At 39.9% G+C, this 14,414-nt stretch overlaps 1 protein-coding gene across 3 annotated transcripts in view; it reads right to left on the reverse strand.

The window, feature by feature from the left end:
- Window positions 1–2,421: 2,421 nt before the first annotated feature.
- NFIA (nuclear factor I A) overlaps window positions 2,422–14,414 on the reverse strand; it is a 439,446-nt gene continuing 427,453 nt past the window's right edge. Inside the window, exon 11 of one of the 3 annotated variants that reach the window (XM_084852356.1) lies at window positions 2,422–4,367. In XM_084852356.1, coding sequence (XP_084708482.1) covers window positions 4,350–4,367 — 18 coding nt within the window. In that variant the 3' untranslated portion in view covers window positions 2,422–4,349. The remainder of the gene's footprint in view (window positions 4,368–14,414) is intronic. The other 2 variants (XM_084852357.1, XM_084852358.1) reach the window with 2 other exon arrangements.

Below are 14,414 nucleotides of genomic sequence, written 5' to 3' on the forward strand. Positions count from 1 at the left end.
ATGTATCTGGGATTTTTTGTCGTTTGTTTTAATGTGTGTACAGTAAATTTTAACACTGTTACTACAAAGCTGCAAAATATATGGTACAAAAAGGAAATAGTGAAAGAAAACTAGGTAGAGGGATTTGCATATTCCTGTGGGCTAACTGAATAATGTGGAGCTGAAAAAACATTCTATTCCTTTTCTGTTCAACTTTGAGAAGGGAGAGATCATAATACAGACAAGATATAGCCATGGCTGACATTAGTCTACCATTAAAAATAAAATAAAAAATAAGATGAATAAATACAGTATTGCAGGGGTGTGCAGAATGGCAACAAGCTAAAGTCCTATTTTGAAAAGGGGTCAAGAGTATAAATATTTACTAGTCGAGTCAATTCAAGAAGAGTACTGTTATGGAGGAGGAGGGAAGTTAGCAGAAGTCGACGTTGTGCGTCTGGTGTTTTTTGAAGAAAGGATCAGAAAGAAAAGTTGTTTGCACAAAGAATAAAAAGCAATTTTGAAATGGGCAGTGCACATGTGAATCTGATTCTGAAGTGTGACCCAGGATTATTTCTCTATTGTAGACTGCACACCCCATGCAGTTGTCTCCCCTCAGATCTCCATTCTCTGCTCTACTTTGAGGAATAAAACTCTGTTTGTTCTCCACACCTGAACAGATCTGAACTGCTGTGTTTCTGCATGATTATAAGAGGAACCAAAATTTAATTTAGTGTCTTTAATACTTTACAACCCCTGTTGGTAAACACCCTTGACCGCCTACCTAACATTTAAAGCCTTTAAAACAATTTGTTTTATGCGATTCCGATCAGAATTCCCTAACTTTACCATCTTCAAACTTAATATGATAAAACACCTTCAAAAATACAGCATATCTGTAATGTCCATTTACAATGGTTCTTCAGTAGCCTATACTTCTCAAGCATAGGAATATGCTATACTATTGAGAGAAGAAAAAAATAATAACTGTATTTAAATACATACAAAAAAAGGAAACAGGAAAGTTTTTAACTTAAATCCAGTTCCCAAAGGAAAAAAAAAAGCAATTCTATGAATGCTGCCTTTATAACGAACAATCAGAAATTCCACTAAGCTAATTTGACAGAAATTTTTCCTCATTTAAACAACATTACAAAAGTCCTGCATTATAAAATAGGGTAGAATAAATCAGTGTAATCAATAAAACTATACAACATACAAATTACATCGCTTCTGAGTGGGCAGCTTTGATTCTCTCTCTTCGCGGCCATGACTACGACATGCTCACTAAAAACAACTAACTGCCCAAACTATTGCTTAGTTTGCTTTGTTTTGTTTTTTTAAAAAAGGGTGCAATTTCGTTGTATATACAACCAATTTACTGGTAATACCTTGGCTTATAGCAAGGTTCTGACAAAATGTTTGTCTAGGCTTTTTTCCCTTCACTGTGAAGCACTGAAAGCTGCTAATTTTTTTATTTTTTATTTTTTAGTGCACATATGTCTTAATAAGGTAATGCCCTGCTAAGTGCTATAGGGAAGGCAAAGGATGCTGGCTAGTGGAGGTGATACCATAATACTAACAATCACACAGTACAACAGAGCAAATGACTACTCAACCACTTATTTGACATATATGAAAATCCAAAACATTTTTTTCCTTAAATAGAGAATAACCAGTAAACAATTTTCAGAACGTGGAAGTTTAAAAACGTGCATATAAAAATGGGCATTATATAGTTTTTATTGAATGTGGATTGATTGCAATCTGCTAATAAAAATGGGTGTGGGATCTGAAGAAAAAGGGAGTTTTTTAAGGCTTGCTTGTGAAAGGAACAGTTGTAAAACAAAAATTGCTTGAAGCAGGGTTCAGCTTAGTGCTTCACAGTTTGACTGCTTCTCTAAGAAGAGCCCTTCCTGCGTGTGCATTCAAAAATCACAAAAAAAGTACAAAGACAAACACCTAAAACACACTGCGTCAAGTGCAGCACCGACTTTGGTCAAATAAAAAAAAAAGTCAAAGAAAAATTAAGAATTGCTAAGCTTTTCTTCTACATGATATAAGCAGGTATTGCATATTTTCATATATCTGGGAAAAAATAAAACAAAACAAAACAAAAGGAAGACTCCAAATAAAATGTAAAATGCAGCAACATCAAAAATACTGATAATCTAGCATCTACAGATCTTAGAATAGCACTGCCACTGACCGTACAGGACAAGAAAACACTACCCCTATCTGTGGAACGACTAACATTCTACTGAATTCTAAGATGCTGAAACTGACAATGGCTGACATAAAAGTCACATTTACAAAAAAGTGTCTCCAAATGCTTGACTAGGGAAAAAAACCCCTTTCAATATAGGAACATGTGCAACAATTCCACAAATAATCGCTATCCAGGGCAAGGCACATTGATATGGAATTTTTTTTTTTTTGTTTCGTGCAAATCAAGAAAACAAAACAAAAAAAATTAGTTTTAGGGAAAAGATGAGGAGCAAAGTGTCTTCCCAAGAAATTCAGTTTACTTGATTGTATAGGACAGTAGTAGAAACCCTTCTGAAGGGCTGAACAAACATAGTTTAAAGGCAAGTGCCTGGATTAGGGATTACAATATTGTGTCTTAATGCACTCTACTTTACCCTACATTAACTATATAAAAATTAGTTACTAACACTAGAACATGCAGAGACTTTCTCTGATTAGCTAGATCGCCAACCAGAACGTATATATATGTATAATATAGGAAACCTTCTTAAAGTTGCATGGGAAGCAAAGGGGTGCTCCGCTGTCTGATAGAAAAAAAATCACTTGCATTTTTTTTGCTGTTTTTTTTCTTTTTCTTTTTTTTGTACATAAGATACAGGACATTTGGGGTCCAAACTTTCTTTTTTCAGCAAGTGCCCTTGCTTTGAACTGGCATAAGATGTAGAATCAAAATTTTGCTTCTGTATTGTTGCCTTTGCAGTCCAGAAAAAAAAATGCCAGTTCAGGGACACAAAGGCGTTTTACTTTCTGGACAGCTCTTTCTTATTATTTCAAAGACCACGATCCAATCCTAGGTGAGGCATGCTTAAAGCCATTTGTTTCAGTGGGCCTAGGCACATCTACCTCTGTGTTGGGTTGTGGCCAAAGTACTTTTTGAGAAGTGATATACCCTATATTGCCGGAAACACATACGATTTGTCAGTATTGGCATAATCTATTATAGTGACTTTTAGCTTATAAAATTAACAGATATTATGATTTAATTTTAATTATGTGCTTTGATAACAGAAAATGATTAATTAGCATTTAATGTAGATAACATATTATGGTAAAAGCACCATTAAATTTAGTTTTTTTTTTAAATTTCCTTCAGGTTTAAAGGGATACAAGTTTAACAATAAAAAACATAAAAAGCAAAAATAGCTCCCCCTTTTTTCTTGCAAGGCTGTTTTTTACCCCAATAATTTAGAGTCCTGGGGTGGTAGGACTTGGAAAACAAAAATAGAATTTTCAACAATCTCTATCTTACAAAGATATTTAGCTATCCAATGAAATTGCACTTTTCTCAATTCAAAATTTGATTGTTTTGATTGATTCCTGTCAGTTTCTATCAAAACAGACCAACTTCCCCATTTCCATGTGAATGTTATGTCATTGTTGAAAATCGTCAAAAACGTTTTATGTAAGTGCAGCATTTAAAACCTTTTTTTCTTTTTTGCGCGAACAGCAGTAGGTTGATGTTTTATATTTATCTGCAACTTGAGTGGAAATCAACCTGTTGATAATTCTCTTATGATTCATGTGATATATATAACTGCTGACTGTAAAATTAAAAAAAAATATCCTGATATGTTACAGAAGAACATGCCTCATGTCTGTCCTGTAAGTTCTATATTGCAGAATTCGGCTACTACAAAAGTTATCAGTTGTGTGTGATCTTCAATGATCTCTCAAGAAGTCTCACGCCTGTATGGAAAATAAATCAGTGAAAATACTGTAAAACAGTTAGGTGCTGTATGGAAAGTGTTATAACAGCCAGCAGGCTGGGTCTACTACCCAGTGTCCCTATGCTTACACTACCAATTGAAACACTTCGAAAAGTATGAAGCCCAAACATTTCCAGCACCATATGAGAAATTACATCGGTCACTAAGGTGTTCTTCTTCTTCTTTTTTTAAAGCCCCCTTCCCCCCCAGATGGCCTTTGTCAATCAACCATAATGTTTGCCATTTCTGAATATGAGCAGTTGTTTGCTGTCAATATCTGTTCATCTCCCCTTCCATGTATGCGAAGTAACTGCACCGTGTCGCTGCTGCTTCCATGTTACAGAGTTGGGAAGGGGTTAGGTGGTCTGTCTGGTGGATGGTAGGAAGCTGTGAGTTTTATCCCAGGTACCAGGACTGCAAGAAGGAAATAAGAGAAAGGAAAGAACTTTTAGTATGTGTGGCAATGGTAACAGAAACCGTCATACATCTCTGGAAGCTATATATAAAGAAATCTATAAACAGGCTGTGAATCATTTCAATATTTCTTATGCCAATATGCTAGACCATATCACATTGTTCCTCCCCACCCCCTGCTTTGCCTGCGCAGGTGACTGAAAACTAAAGAGGAAATGTACAAATCTTTACGCAGATGTGATATGAACTTCTGTATGTACAAGTATTCATTCAGATGGCCATGTGTACTGCACAGTTTATGGACAGTCACTTAAATAATAGCCCCACAGGAAACCCCCAAAAGAAGTGTAGGCTGTTTAGGAGAGAGGGTAAAGCAGAAGTACAAGAAGCCGTGTCTTGTGGCTCTCTGCCATGTGAAGATTTCAGTTGCTGCTCAGGACTTCAAATAAGTTGGCAAATCCTGCAACGGGTATAATATGCTGCACGTTCAGTAAAACCATTATGACCATATAAGATTTAGTAATTAGAAGGCTGTAGCTAAACAAAGTTTACCACCTATAATATTTCCTACAAGCCCAGGATCCTATTCATATATGTCCAAATACAGCTGGATTGTCTGGAGAGCTTTACCAAGGTCTGGAAAAGGATGCTTCATTTACTTTCATCTACCCTACTTCAGGATGTATTTACCACCAAAATATATGTGTGAAAATATAGCGTTATATGGACTTCCCTAAAATTAAGCAAAAGTTGCTAAAGGGGCAAAATAGCAACATCTGGTCTAAACGTTCAAATTGCCACTTCGAAGCTGTCTATAACAACCTCTGTGTGCTGGTTGTTCTATTCTGCAGCTAGAACTTGTAGAATAGACAACCCTCATCATAGTAAAGGTTTCTGTATCACTAAGGTGGTTCACAGGTACCCTGAAAGAATGCGTGATGGCGCCTAAAGGGTTAGCCCTCCCCCACAGAGCGCACAACAGCAGGGAGCAGGGCAAACCCTCATGGCACCACAACTCTCCTTGTGTGTTATTTTAATGCATAGGGTAGTTGAGTATCACTCTCTTGTCAAGAATATAGCAGATCAGCCCTCAAGGTGGTTCAGCAATTAAATGAAAAAAATAAAGTAAAACAAATCAAAGCACACAATTAAATACAATACAATGGGCACAGATGTCTATCACGACAGACTGAGGTGCTCCACTGAAAAAAACTCAATTGTTTTATTCTTAACAGGTTCAGAATAAGTTTTATTCTCTATAGGTTCAAAATAAGGCCTGCTAGTTTTTCGTCAGAAACTGATACTGAAAAGCCACTGAATCCATAAATGTGAGAGAAGAATCAATACCCAACATAAAGTGAGTCTAGTGCTTCAATTTTGAACACTGATAGTGTAAAATAACTAGATAAGGCCATGCTATTTTTCAGTGAATGAGCAGACATAATGCTAAATATGATAATAAGATTAATTATATATGAAAATATTTTTTACATGTTTTAGGCTATCCCTCCATCATCTTTCGAACTTCATGATTCAAATATCCCCTCCCATATGAACGCTGCCAAAATGCTTCTGTATGAATGCCATTTGTATTTTATTTTTATTTGTTTATGTGCTATATTTATTAGTCATGTTATGAAATATAATTCTTGAAGTGACATACAAGATCACGTATAAAATAAAATTTTAAAAGTAAGAATACAACTAACAATAAAATCCAGGTCCAGCATAAAAGAGCTAAAACAAATGCAAGTACCAATAAAAATCAATTAATCACATAAAAGAGCTAAAATCAACTCACTAAAGATAAAGACACAAATAATTGTCCTCAACAGAGACTGATAATACAACAATGTTAATATGGTCTAAAAAAGGCCTAGGAGAATAAAAATGTCTTAGCCTTGCATCAAAAATCATTAAAGTGGGCACCATGTGAACCTCTCCCAGGAAAACATTCCAGAAATGGGGAGACACTGTCAAAAAGGCCCTTTCTCTCATGACCACTTTCTAGATTGGAGTCAGCCCATGATCTTCACATTTAATCCTTACAATAACTGTGTGAGGTGGGCTAGGCTATGAATGGCACAAAATCTAATGCTCTGTACATAAAGAGTCCCAAGCTATCCAGCTTTGATAATTTTCACCAGTGACTACCGTCGCCAGCTTCTTCCTTCCTTTTTGTGAACAATGGCACACCAACAGTGACAAAATACATTGCACTTATACTGTTCCATTTTATGAAGAAAAGTGGCTTATACTGATCAAAACAGATAATAGTTTCCAGTAGGTGACAATGATGAACACATTTCCAGACAAAATGTCCTTACACCAAAACACCCAGTATTATTAATATTTAAATTGCGTATTATAAAGACAAGCAGACCTCTTGTAGTTTTGAAGATTACATGATTTTAGCTTTGGCAGTATGTCATGGATTCTAGTTCAATAAATATTGCTTTATTTAAAAATAATTTGGCCAATTATAGTCAATTCATAGTCAATTCAGATGCCTTAGTTTCCTTTTTCATCTTACTGGCTAGTTCTTTGGCCTTTTACAAATGTGTGTGAGAAAGTGTGAGTGTGAGTGCATCTGCCATTTTTTCTCTGCAGATTTTATGAGTCAGATCTAGGCTGGCTACAATTACATAGTTTTTATTATGTAACCTTTGTGGGAAAGGTTCACTTGGAGGTTACAGAGCATGGGCTCATTATTTTAGCACAGGTGCTACCCATCAGATTAGTAGGGATTGACTTTGACAAAATCACGCCATTATGTAAAGCAACAGATAATATTGCACATTCGCTCTATTGAAGAAACTATTGCCATCAGTTAAGCATTTACTGATTCTGAATGAACTGATTCTAACTCTTCAGCCCTAAATACATATGCTACCTTAAGTTATATTCATTTCAATTAAATTTACTCTCAAGTCAGTATTCTTACAAAGCAGCCTAAGGCACGTTGTACCAATTTATAAGTGCTTAGATGGAGTGTACTAACTCTCATGTCAGTGCAAAACATAATTCTAGTAATGCAGCATAGCAGGCATTCACACCAACACCAAAGTTTAAAATCAAGGTCCAAAGAGTTACTAGTGGAGAGCCAAAGGCTTTAACTGGGAGAAAATCCAATTTTTCCAGTTTTTAGATGAGCTATAATCAGTACCTGCCAACAAGTTGCTAAATACTGCCAATCCAACTTGATTATGCATCTAATACGATTATTTTGGAAACCTTAAATAATTTGCAGTGCTGTTTAAATTTTTTTAGTTGTTGCCTCAAACGTAGTGCAGGGATTTGATTCAGACTGCTTGGACACCTATGTGGCCTGTGTCACTTAGGGACCTGTAGTAAAAGGTGTGAAACTATTTGCATTCTTTCAGAATGCAGCTTGCCTTCAGTATTTCTTTGAATAATACTCAGTACACATTTTGGACAGCAGGGGGTGCACTTTTCCATGCCACTTCTTTCCTGTGCTACTCACTGCATAGGTTTTTTTTTTTAAAAAAAAAATCTGCAGTGCTTCTGCACTCCTCTCAAAAAAAGGAGGGGGGGGGAGTTTCTTCAACCCATCTTACTATTCAGTGTGTGCTTTGCAGACAAGGTTACCCCAGAGCAGCTCTGTAATCCTTCACTGAAATAGGCTTTATTGATTGCTCTGGTCTATTGTTCCCTTTTCAAGTCCCCCAAGTTCAAGTTCATCCTGGTGTTACATCATGTCTGGTTGCTACGAGCAACCAGACAGACCCAGACGTGACTATCATTAGCAAGAAACACTCTGCTATCCTCCCACCAACCTTCCAGTGGCTCTGACGTAGCAGGCCCACTGCAAACACATTGAAGTATTTATTCAGCCTAATTTATGACCTACCCAGCAAGCGAGACCCCCACCCCAAAACCCAATGCTGTTGTATATTTAATTAATCAGCCTCTCTCTGGCACTTGGGAAAGTTAGACAAAGGGCTAATTATTGTGTTGCACTCCCCACACTTTTCTTTTCAGTGTGTGTGTGTGGGGGGGTGTTGAATATTTGCATGGGAAAGAAAACTTACAAGGCTCACGCCAGTCGCACCCTCTCCCCATAAACACCTTTCTCCCACTCTCCTGCCCTACTGACATTTCATGAAATACTTTAGCTGCTTAAGGGAATTAGAAAAAAAAATCTGATGTGAATGTAACTCCTTCAGAGTTGGTATTCAGAAACACAAATCAACTCGTGACATGTTTAAATTTAAATGCTAACCACACACTCTGAGAGCTACTTTAAAGGTTAGTTTTTAATCAATAGAAGTTGCTGACTCTGGAGTTTTGAACTGCGCACTGCAGCTCTTGTGCCTTTGTCTAAGCCTTAAGGCTTTCAAACTTTTTTAAAAGATGATTTTAGCAATGATTTGCAGACAGAGTGCTATTGTATTCTCCACCAGCAACATGTCAATAAAGGAGTAGAGTTACCCTGCACTGAGGGTGTCAATATGACTCCTGCAGGCACCAATCACACCTGACTCAATGGAAAACTGACTTAACCCTTTCCCAGATGGAACGCTTTAAAAGTAGCTTGCAGAGATGCTTAATCATATATATTTGACTGACCACCAAAGATGCTTTTCATAATATGATGTCTATTTTATAAATGTTACAATGCCTGGAGAGCCCCACCTCCCAACATACATATGTAACTACCCATGAATAAAAGGACATGTCTTTATTGCATACAGGCTATCAATTTTTAAAATTTACAATCCCTCACAGGGAATTTTTTTTTCATATGTAATGATACTACTATGATACCGATTATTTCAAGATACCCTCTCCCTGGTCCATTTTCCCCGTCCTTTTCATTTTTGGCCAAAGGTTTTGGATTGTGTTTAATGGCAGTTGAATAGTCCTTTTGATGAACTCTCTATGTTACAATTTAAGCCTCAAAATATGCGAGAAACAATTACATAAAGTGTGTAGACAGGCTTGCATATGCAGCTACAAATATGTGCATGTTTCATCTGTGATTCACAGATATCTCTATGAAGCAAAGCAAGCATCTGTGCTGGTAGAAATTTTTGGCATACTAGATATTTTCAACAAGAAGGCTGTTTATTATTACTTGTATTTTTCCTATATGGGGCCCAGTGGTCTTCCATGTAAGGAACTGATAAAAGTCCACATCTGTCTTGCGTCAGAACTTCTTCGGCACCAGATACTCAAAGATCACTTACTGGGCCAGCAAGCAGACATTTTGTTTCCCTGTACCCGGGGCTATAACAATTCTGTATTGTCCTAAAATGGATTTCACTGTCCTTTCCCCAGTGCTCAAGGTGAAACATCAAAAAGAATTCTGCAGTCCAGTACAAGATCTTCGCTTTCCTTTCTCCAGTCAAATGAAGAAGTAATCTCATCAGGTTGAAAAGTGCTGACTAAGGATTTAATAAAGTGCCTGCAGATGTGTGTCATCTCTAAGGTATTCAACTCATGTAATGCAAAACAGTTCCACACTGAATGTGCTTATAAAATTCCATTTAACCATTGCTGAGCTCTGTTTTAATGTTCTCCGAGGAATATTATCACACCCCCTCCCTAATTTACAGCACAATGAAAGTTGAGACTCTATACTGCCAGTATCCTAAAATCCTCACAGTAGTAAGGTTTTATGAACCATAAACAATATCTACTTGACTGAATCCTAAACAGGATGTCTGAAATGGCAATTACATTGCTTTGAGAATGTCAGTCTATATCTAATGCTAGCTGGAGGGGTGGGGTGGTTAAAAAACTTCTGGTAATGCAAACATTTATAAAGCACCAGTCTCAGAGTTCAGAATATTCCGAAGAGAATAGAAATATTTATTCTTTACTACAAATTTTGACTGTGCTAGCAGTACACAAATAGGCCAAATGGTTATTACAGTCATATTTAAAATATCTGCCTTTTTATATTTGGCTCTGAAACTTTATATTTGCAAACCCAACCCAGCTCAGTTAAAAAGATTTCTATCAGTGCATCCCTCTAAATAATGGACCTATTAGACAAAACAAACAAAAATGGTAACTGTGGGATATAAGAATCTGTTTTTTTTCATGTACAGAAAAGTTAAACAAAGTCCTCAAGGGCAAAGTTTAATACTGCGGAAGGAGGTTGTTACTGTGGAATCCAGAACTGGGTGTGACAAGTTGGCTTGCTTCTCAAAGCAAAAAGGGTTATTTAAGGACATTAATACATTTTAACTGTCCTCTGACTAACTCCATAGGGTAGATTTTATTCCCTCACCCAATACATTTATGACTTCAGATTTTTGTTTATTTACTTAAATTGTGTCTTGCCCTCCTTTCAAGGTGTTAGGGTGGTGTACAGGACTTTGATCAACCCTGCCACCCCCATTTTTTCCTCAAAACAATTTTGTGATGTATGCTAGGCTGAAAGGTAGGGACCAGCCCAAGATTACCTGGAGAGCTTCATGGCTGAACCCAGCTTTCCCTAGTGAGAGCCAGGCACTCTATTCACTAGTCTGAGTACCTAAGTAGGCAGCATAGATCTTGTGTACAGGGGTGGGCAGGCTTACAGGATCTGCCTTGTTTTTTTTACTGTAACCCTGAGATCCACCAAATGGAGCCTGGTGTAAAAGACATACACTTACAACCAAGGGACTCTGAGCCCAGCAACTTGTTTTGAGTACCAGAACTGAATGGAGAGCACTGTCCTTCCAAAGAAGTATCCACTCCTGGTTACCCCAAATTTTCTTCATTTCAGTAGGGTGAGGGAGTCATTTTGTTGCCGCTTTTGTAAAACAACTGAGAGTCAGAGATCTTTGCCAATTAACTGCAAATCACTCAGAGGTCTCCTGATAGCTTCTGAGCCACTTTCTGCCAACCCATGTTGTATACCTACTGCTGCTGCAGTTGTATCACTGAGAAATTTGGGGAAGATAAGTACTATTGTAAAGGGCTAAATAAAATCTCCTTCTAGCTTTGAAAGCATAAAAATGAACACACTACGCAGATGTTTGTCCAATGTTTGGTACTGGTATCTAAAGTACTGGCACATTTTTACCTTAGCTACACAATCATATAAAACAGGGGTGGGCAACCCTGGCCTAATTTCATGTGGCCCTCAGGCTAATTTCAGGAGTCTTCTGTGTGTGATCGGTTCAGACCTGTGGCAAGAGCAATCTGCCCCTTTCCTAGCAGCCCTCTGTGGGGGACGCAGGAGAGAAAGAAAAGAGAGTGGTGGCAAGAGAGAAAGGATGACCCACCCATTTTTGCCTCTGGCCCTGCCCACCACAGGCTTTGGCTACACTGTCTGCCGACATACAGCCCCTGACAGATTACCAATGAGGGAATGTGGACTTCAATAGAAAAAAGGCTGCCCACCCCTGATATAAAAGCATGTAAAAAGCCTTCTCCAGGAAGGAGGAGTCATCATGACAAGTACACACGCATGATGCATAGATCATGGGTCATAGAAGGCCTTCTCTGAAAGAGTTGCTCCTGACATAGAAGTGAAAATAAAACTTCTTCATAATGAAGGAAGATAATAGGTAGCATGCATTCCTTTCTATCCCCATCAAAGCCTATACCTTCCTTGAGTGGGTGGCTGCCAACCAGCTCCAGAAGCTCAAGTGAGATGAATTATCTGGATCTATTTCACACAGGTTTAGGATGGGGTTTCGCACAGAAACAACCTTGTATAGCCTGTACTATGTTGGAATAGACAGTGAGGAAGTGTGACCCTTTTGATTCTCTTTGATCTCTCAGTGGTAGGGATGTCACCAGCGTCCAGTTGGGGCTCAAAGCTGCCAGTTGGGCCCCCTGGATGCCAGTTCGCAGACCTCAGCTCTTGCCTGACTCATGGCACGCTGAGTCGGGCAAGAGCTTGGGCACCCACTCCCTCAGCAACAAGAGGGAAAGAAGGCAGCGTCTCTCCTCCTTCCCCCATCCTTGCTGCAGCGGCGCGGGAAAGGTTGGTCAATTTCCCTAAGTTTTCCTGGCCTTATGGAAAACGACCAGCTTGTCCCTAGCCGCTGCTGCTGTAGCAGGTGGGGACAGAGGGAAGGAGGAGGCATCTATCCTCTCCCCCCAACACCTGTTGGAGGCCAGGGCAAGAGGCTGGGAGCTGGCTGTGCTGAGGCCCCTCTTCTCTGTGCTGGCCTTTGACAGCCGGCACACGGAAGAGCAGTGACGGTGGCACCCCGCTATCACCCTGGCCTCCTGTAGAAAAGGCCAGGATGAAAGGTGGGGGGCTGGCTGTGCCGAGGCCCCTCTTCCCCGTGCCGGCCTTTGACAGCTTGCGCGCGGAAGGGGGCAGCTCGCAGGCAGGCAGGGCGAGCAGGGAAGCTCAGCGAGCATGCCCAGACTGCGTGGGGGCAGTTCATCAAGCTCTCCGATCCCGGACAGAGATGGGCTCATCCATCCCTACTCAGTGGCTTTCGATAACATTGACCATGGTGACCTCCTGGGGCGATTGCCTAAGCTGGGAGTGTGGGGTAGTGCATTGCAGTAACTTCACTTGTACTTAGATGGCTGGCTCCAGAAAGTGGTGCTTGGGGGATATTGCTTGGCCCTGTAGATGCTTCAGTACATAGTATTCTACAGGGGTCGGTTTTGTTCCCCATGCTATTTAATACCCACATTGCCTGGGGTCATCTAGAGTTCTGGAATGTGTTGTCATCAGTATGCTAATGACACACAACTCTATTTCTTTTCTTATCTTCATCAGGTGAGGCTGTAGATGTGCTAGATCAATGCCTCACTGCGACAATTGGTTGGATGAGAGCTAATAAACTGAAACTTAATCCAGACAAGACCGAGATGCTGTTAGTGGGTGGTTCTTCTGACTGGGGCCCCATCTATATGGCACCACTTTGACCCCCCCATCACAACTGCACAGCAATGCGGCTTCGAATCAGCATGCCCTGCAAATACACTTGTGATGTACTGCACCCTTCCCTAACAGACTCGCCATGGCTTTTTTTGCTATTATGCTGAAATGCATAGCTGTGCAGTCCCGTGAGTGTGGGAGTGTGACACTTCAGTGGCTGTTTTGTATTTGAGGGGCTCTGCTGTGTCTTTCTATCCCTTTTTAGGTAAAAAGTGGGTGTTTTGTGCTCCTTCATTTCCACACCATCAGTTTGTCAGTTCCCCAGCCCGAGAGTCTCGCGATGGTTCGCATTCAGAAGTGTGAGCATTACGTGCCTACCCATCACTCCAAAATGGTGGCTGGAACAATGTTGGTCCTCCCTGAAGACACTCCCCCCCCCTGCCCTTGGGTACTGAGTCCAAAAGCAACTGTTGCGAAGATACAAAGCTGCAGAAGTGTGTGACAGTGTGACTAAATAGATAAAAATGCCCCTCTGTGTCTCTGTAACTGTGCAGATGCGAAGGGATGGGAGAAGTAAAGGGGTGTCACAGAGTGATGCAGGCACTATGCACACCTAGAACACACCCACTGCAAAATGTGAAGTTGGTTTGGGGAAGGGGCAGACAGCTCACAAGTGCGGGGAAACCTGTAGCAAACGAAAAATATTGCAGCAAAACAACTTCTTGGAACTCTGCATTTTCTGGGCGAAAACGGTGGATGGCTGTGAAGTTGTGACTGTGTCATCTATCATGAGGGACTCTACTCGCACCCACCCCAGAGTAAAAGCTGGGTGTAGATGGGCCCCGGATGGTGTTCAGCTTGTTCTGGATGGGGCTGCACTCCTCCTAAAGGAATAGGTCTGTACCTTGGGTGTCCTCCTGGAGTCATCACTGTCCCTTGAGGTGGCCTCAGTGGCATGGACAGCCTTCTACCAACTTTGGCTAGTGGCTTAGCTACACCCCTATCTGGACAGGAATAACTTGGCTTCAGTAGTCTATATTCTGGTAACCTTCAGGTTAGATTACTCCAATACACTCTATATGGGGCTGCCTTTGAAGGCAGTTCAGAAACTGCAGCTTGTGCAAAACGTGGCAGCCAGATTGATAATGGGGATCAGAAGGTCTGAGCATATAACACCAATTCTTGTCTGCTTGCACTGGCTGTCTATATGTTTCTGAGCCTAATTCAAAGTGCTGGATTTA

This window comes from Heloderma suspectum, chromosome 4 (genome assembly GCF_057233095.1).
Source record: "Heloderma suspectum isolate Gila_16-S chromosome 4, 16-S_ref, whole genome shotgun sequence".
Classification (NCBI taxonomy): Eukaryota; Metazoa; Chordata; class Lepidosauria; order Squamata; family Helodermatidae; genus Heloderma; species Heloderma suspectum.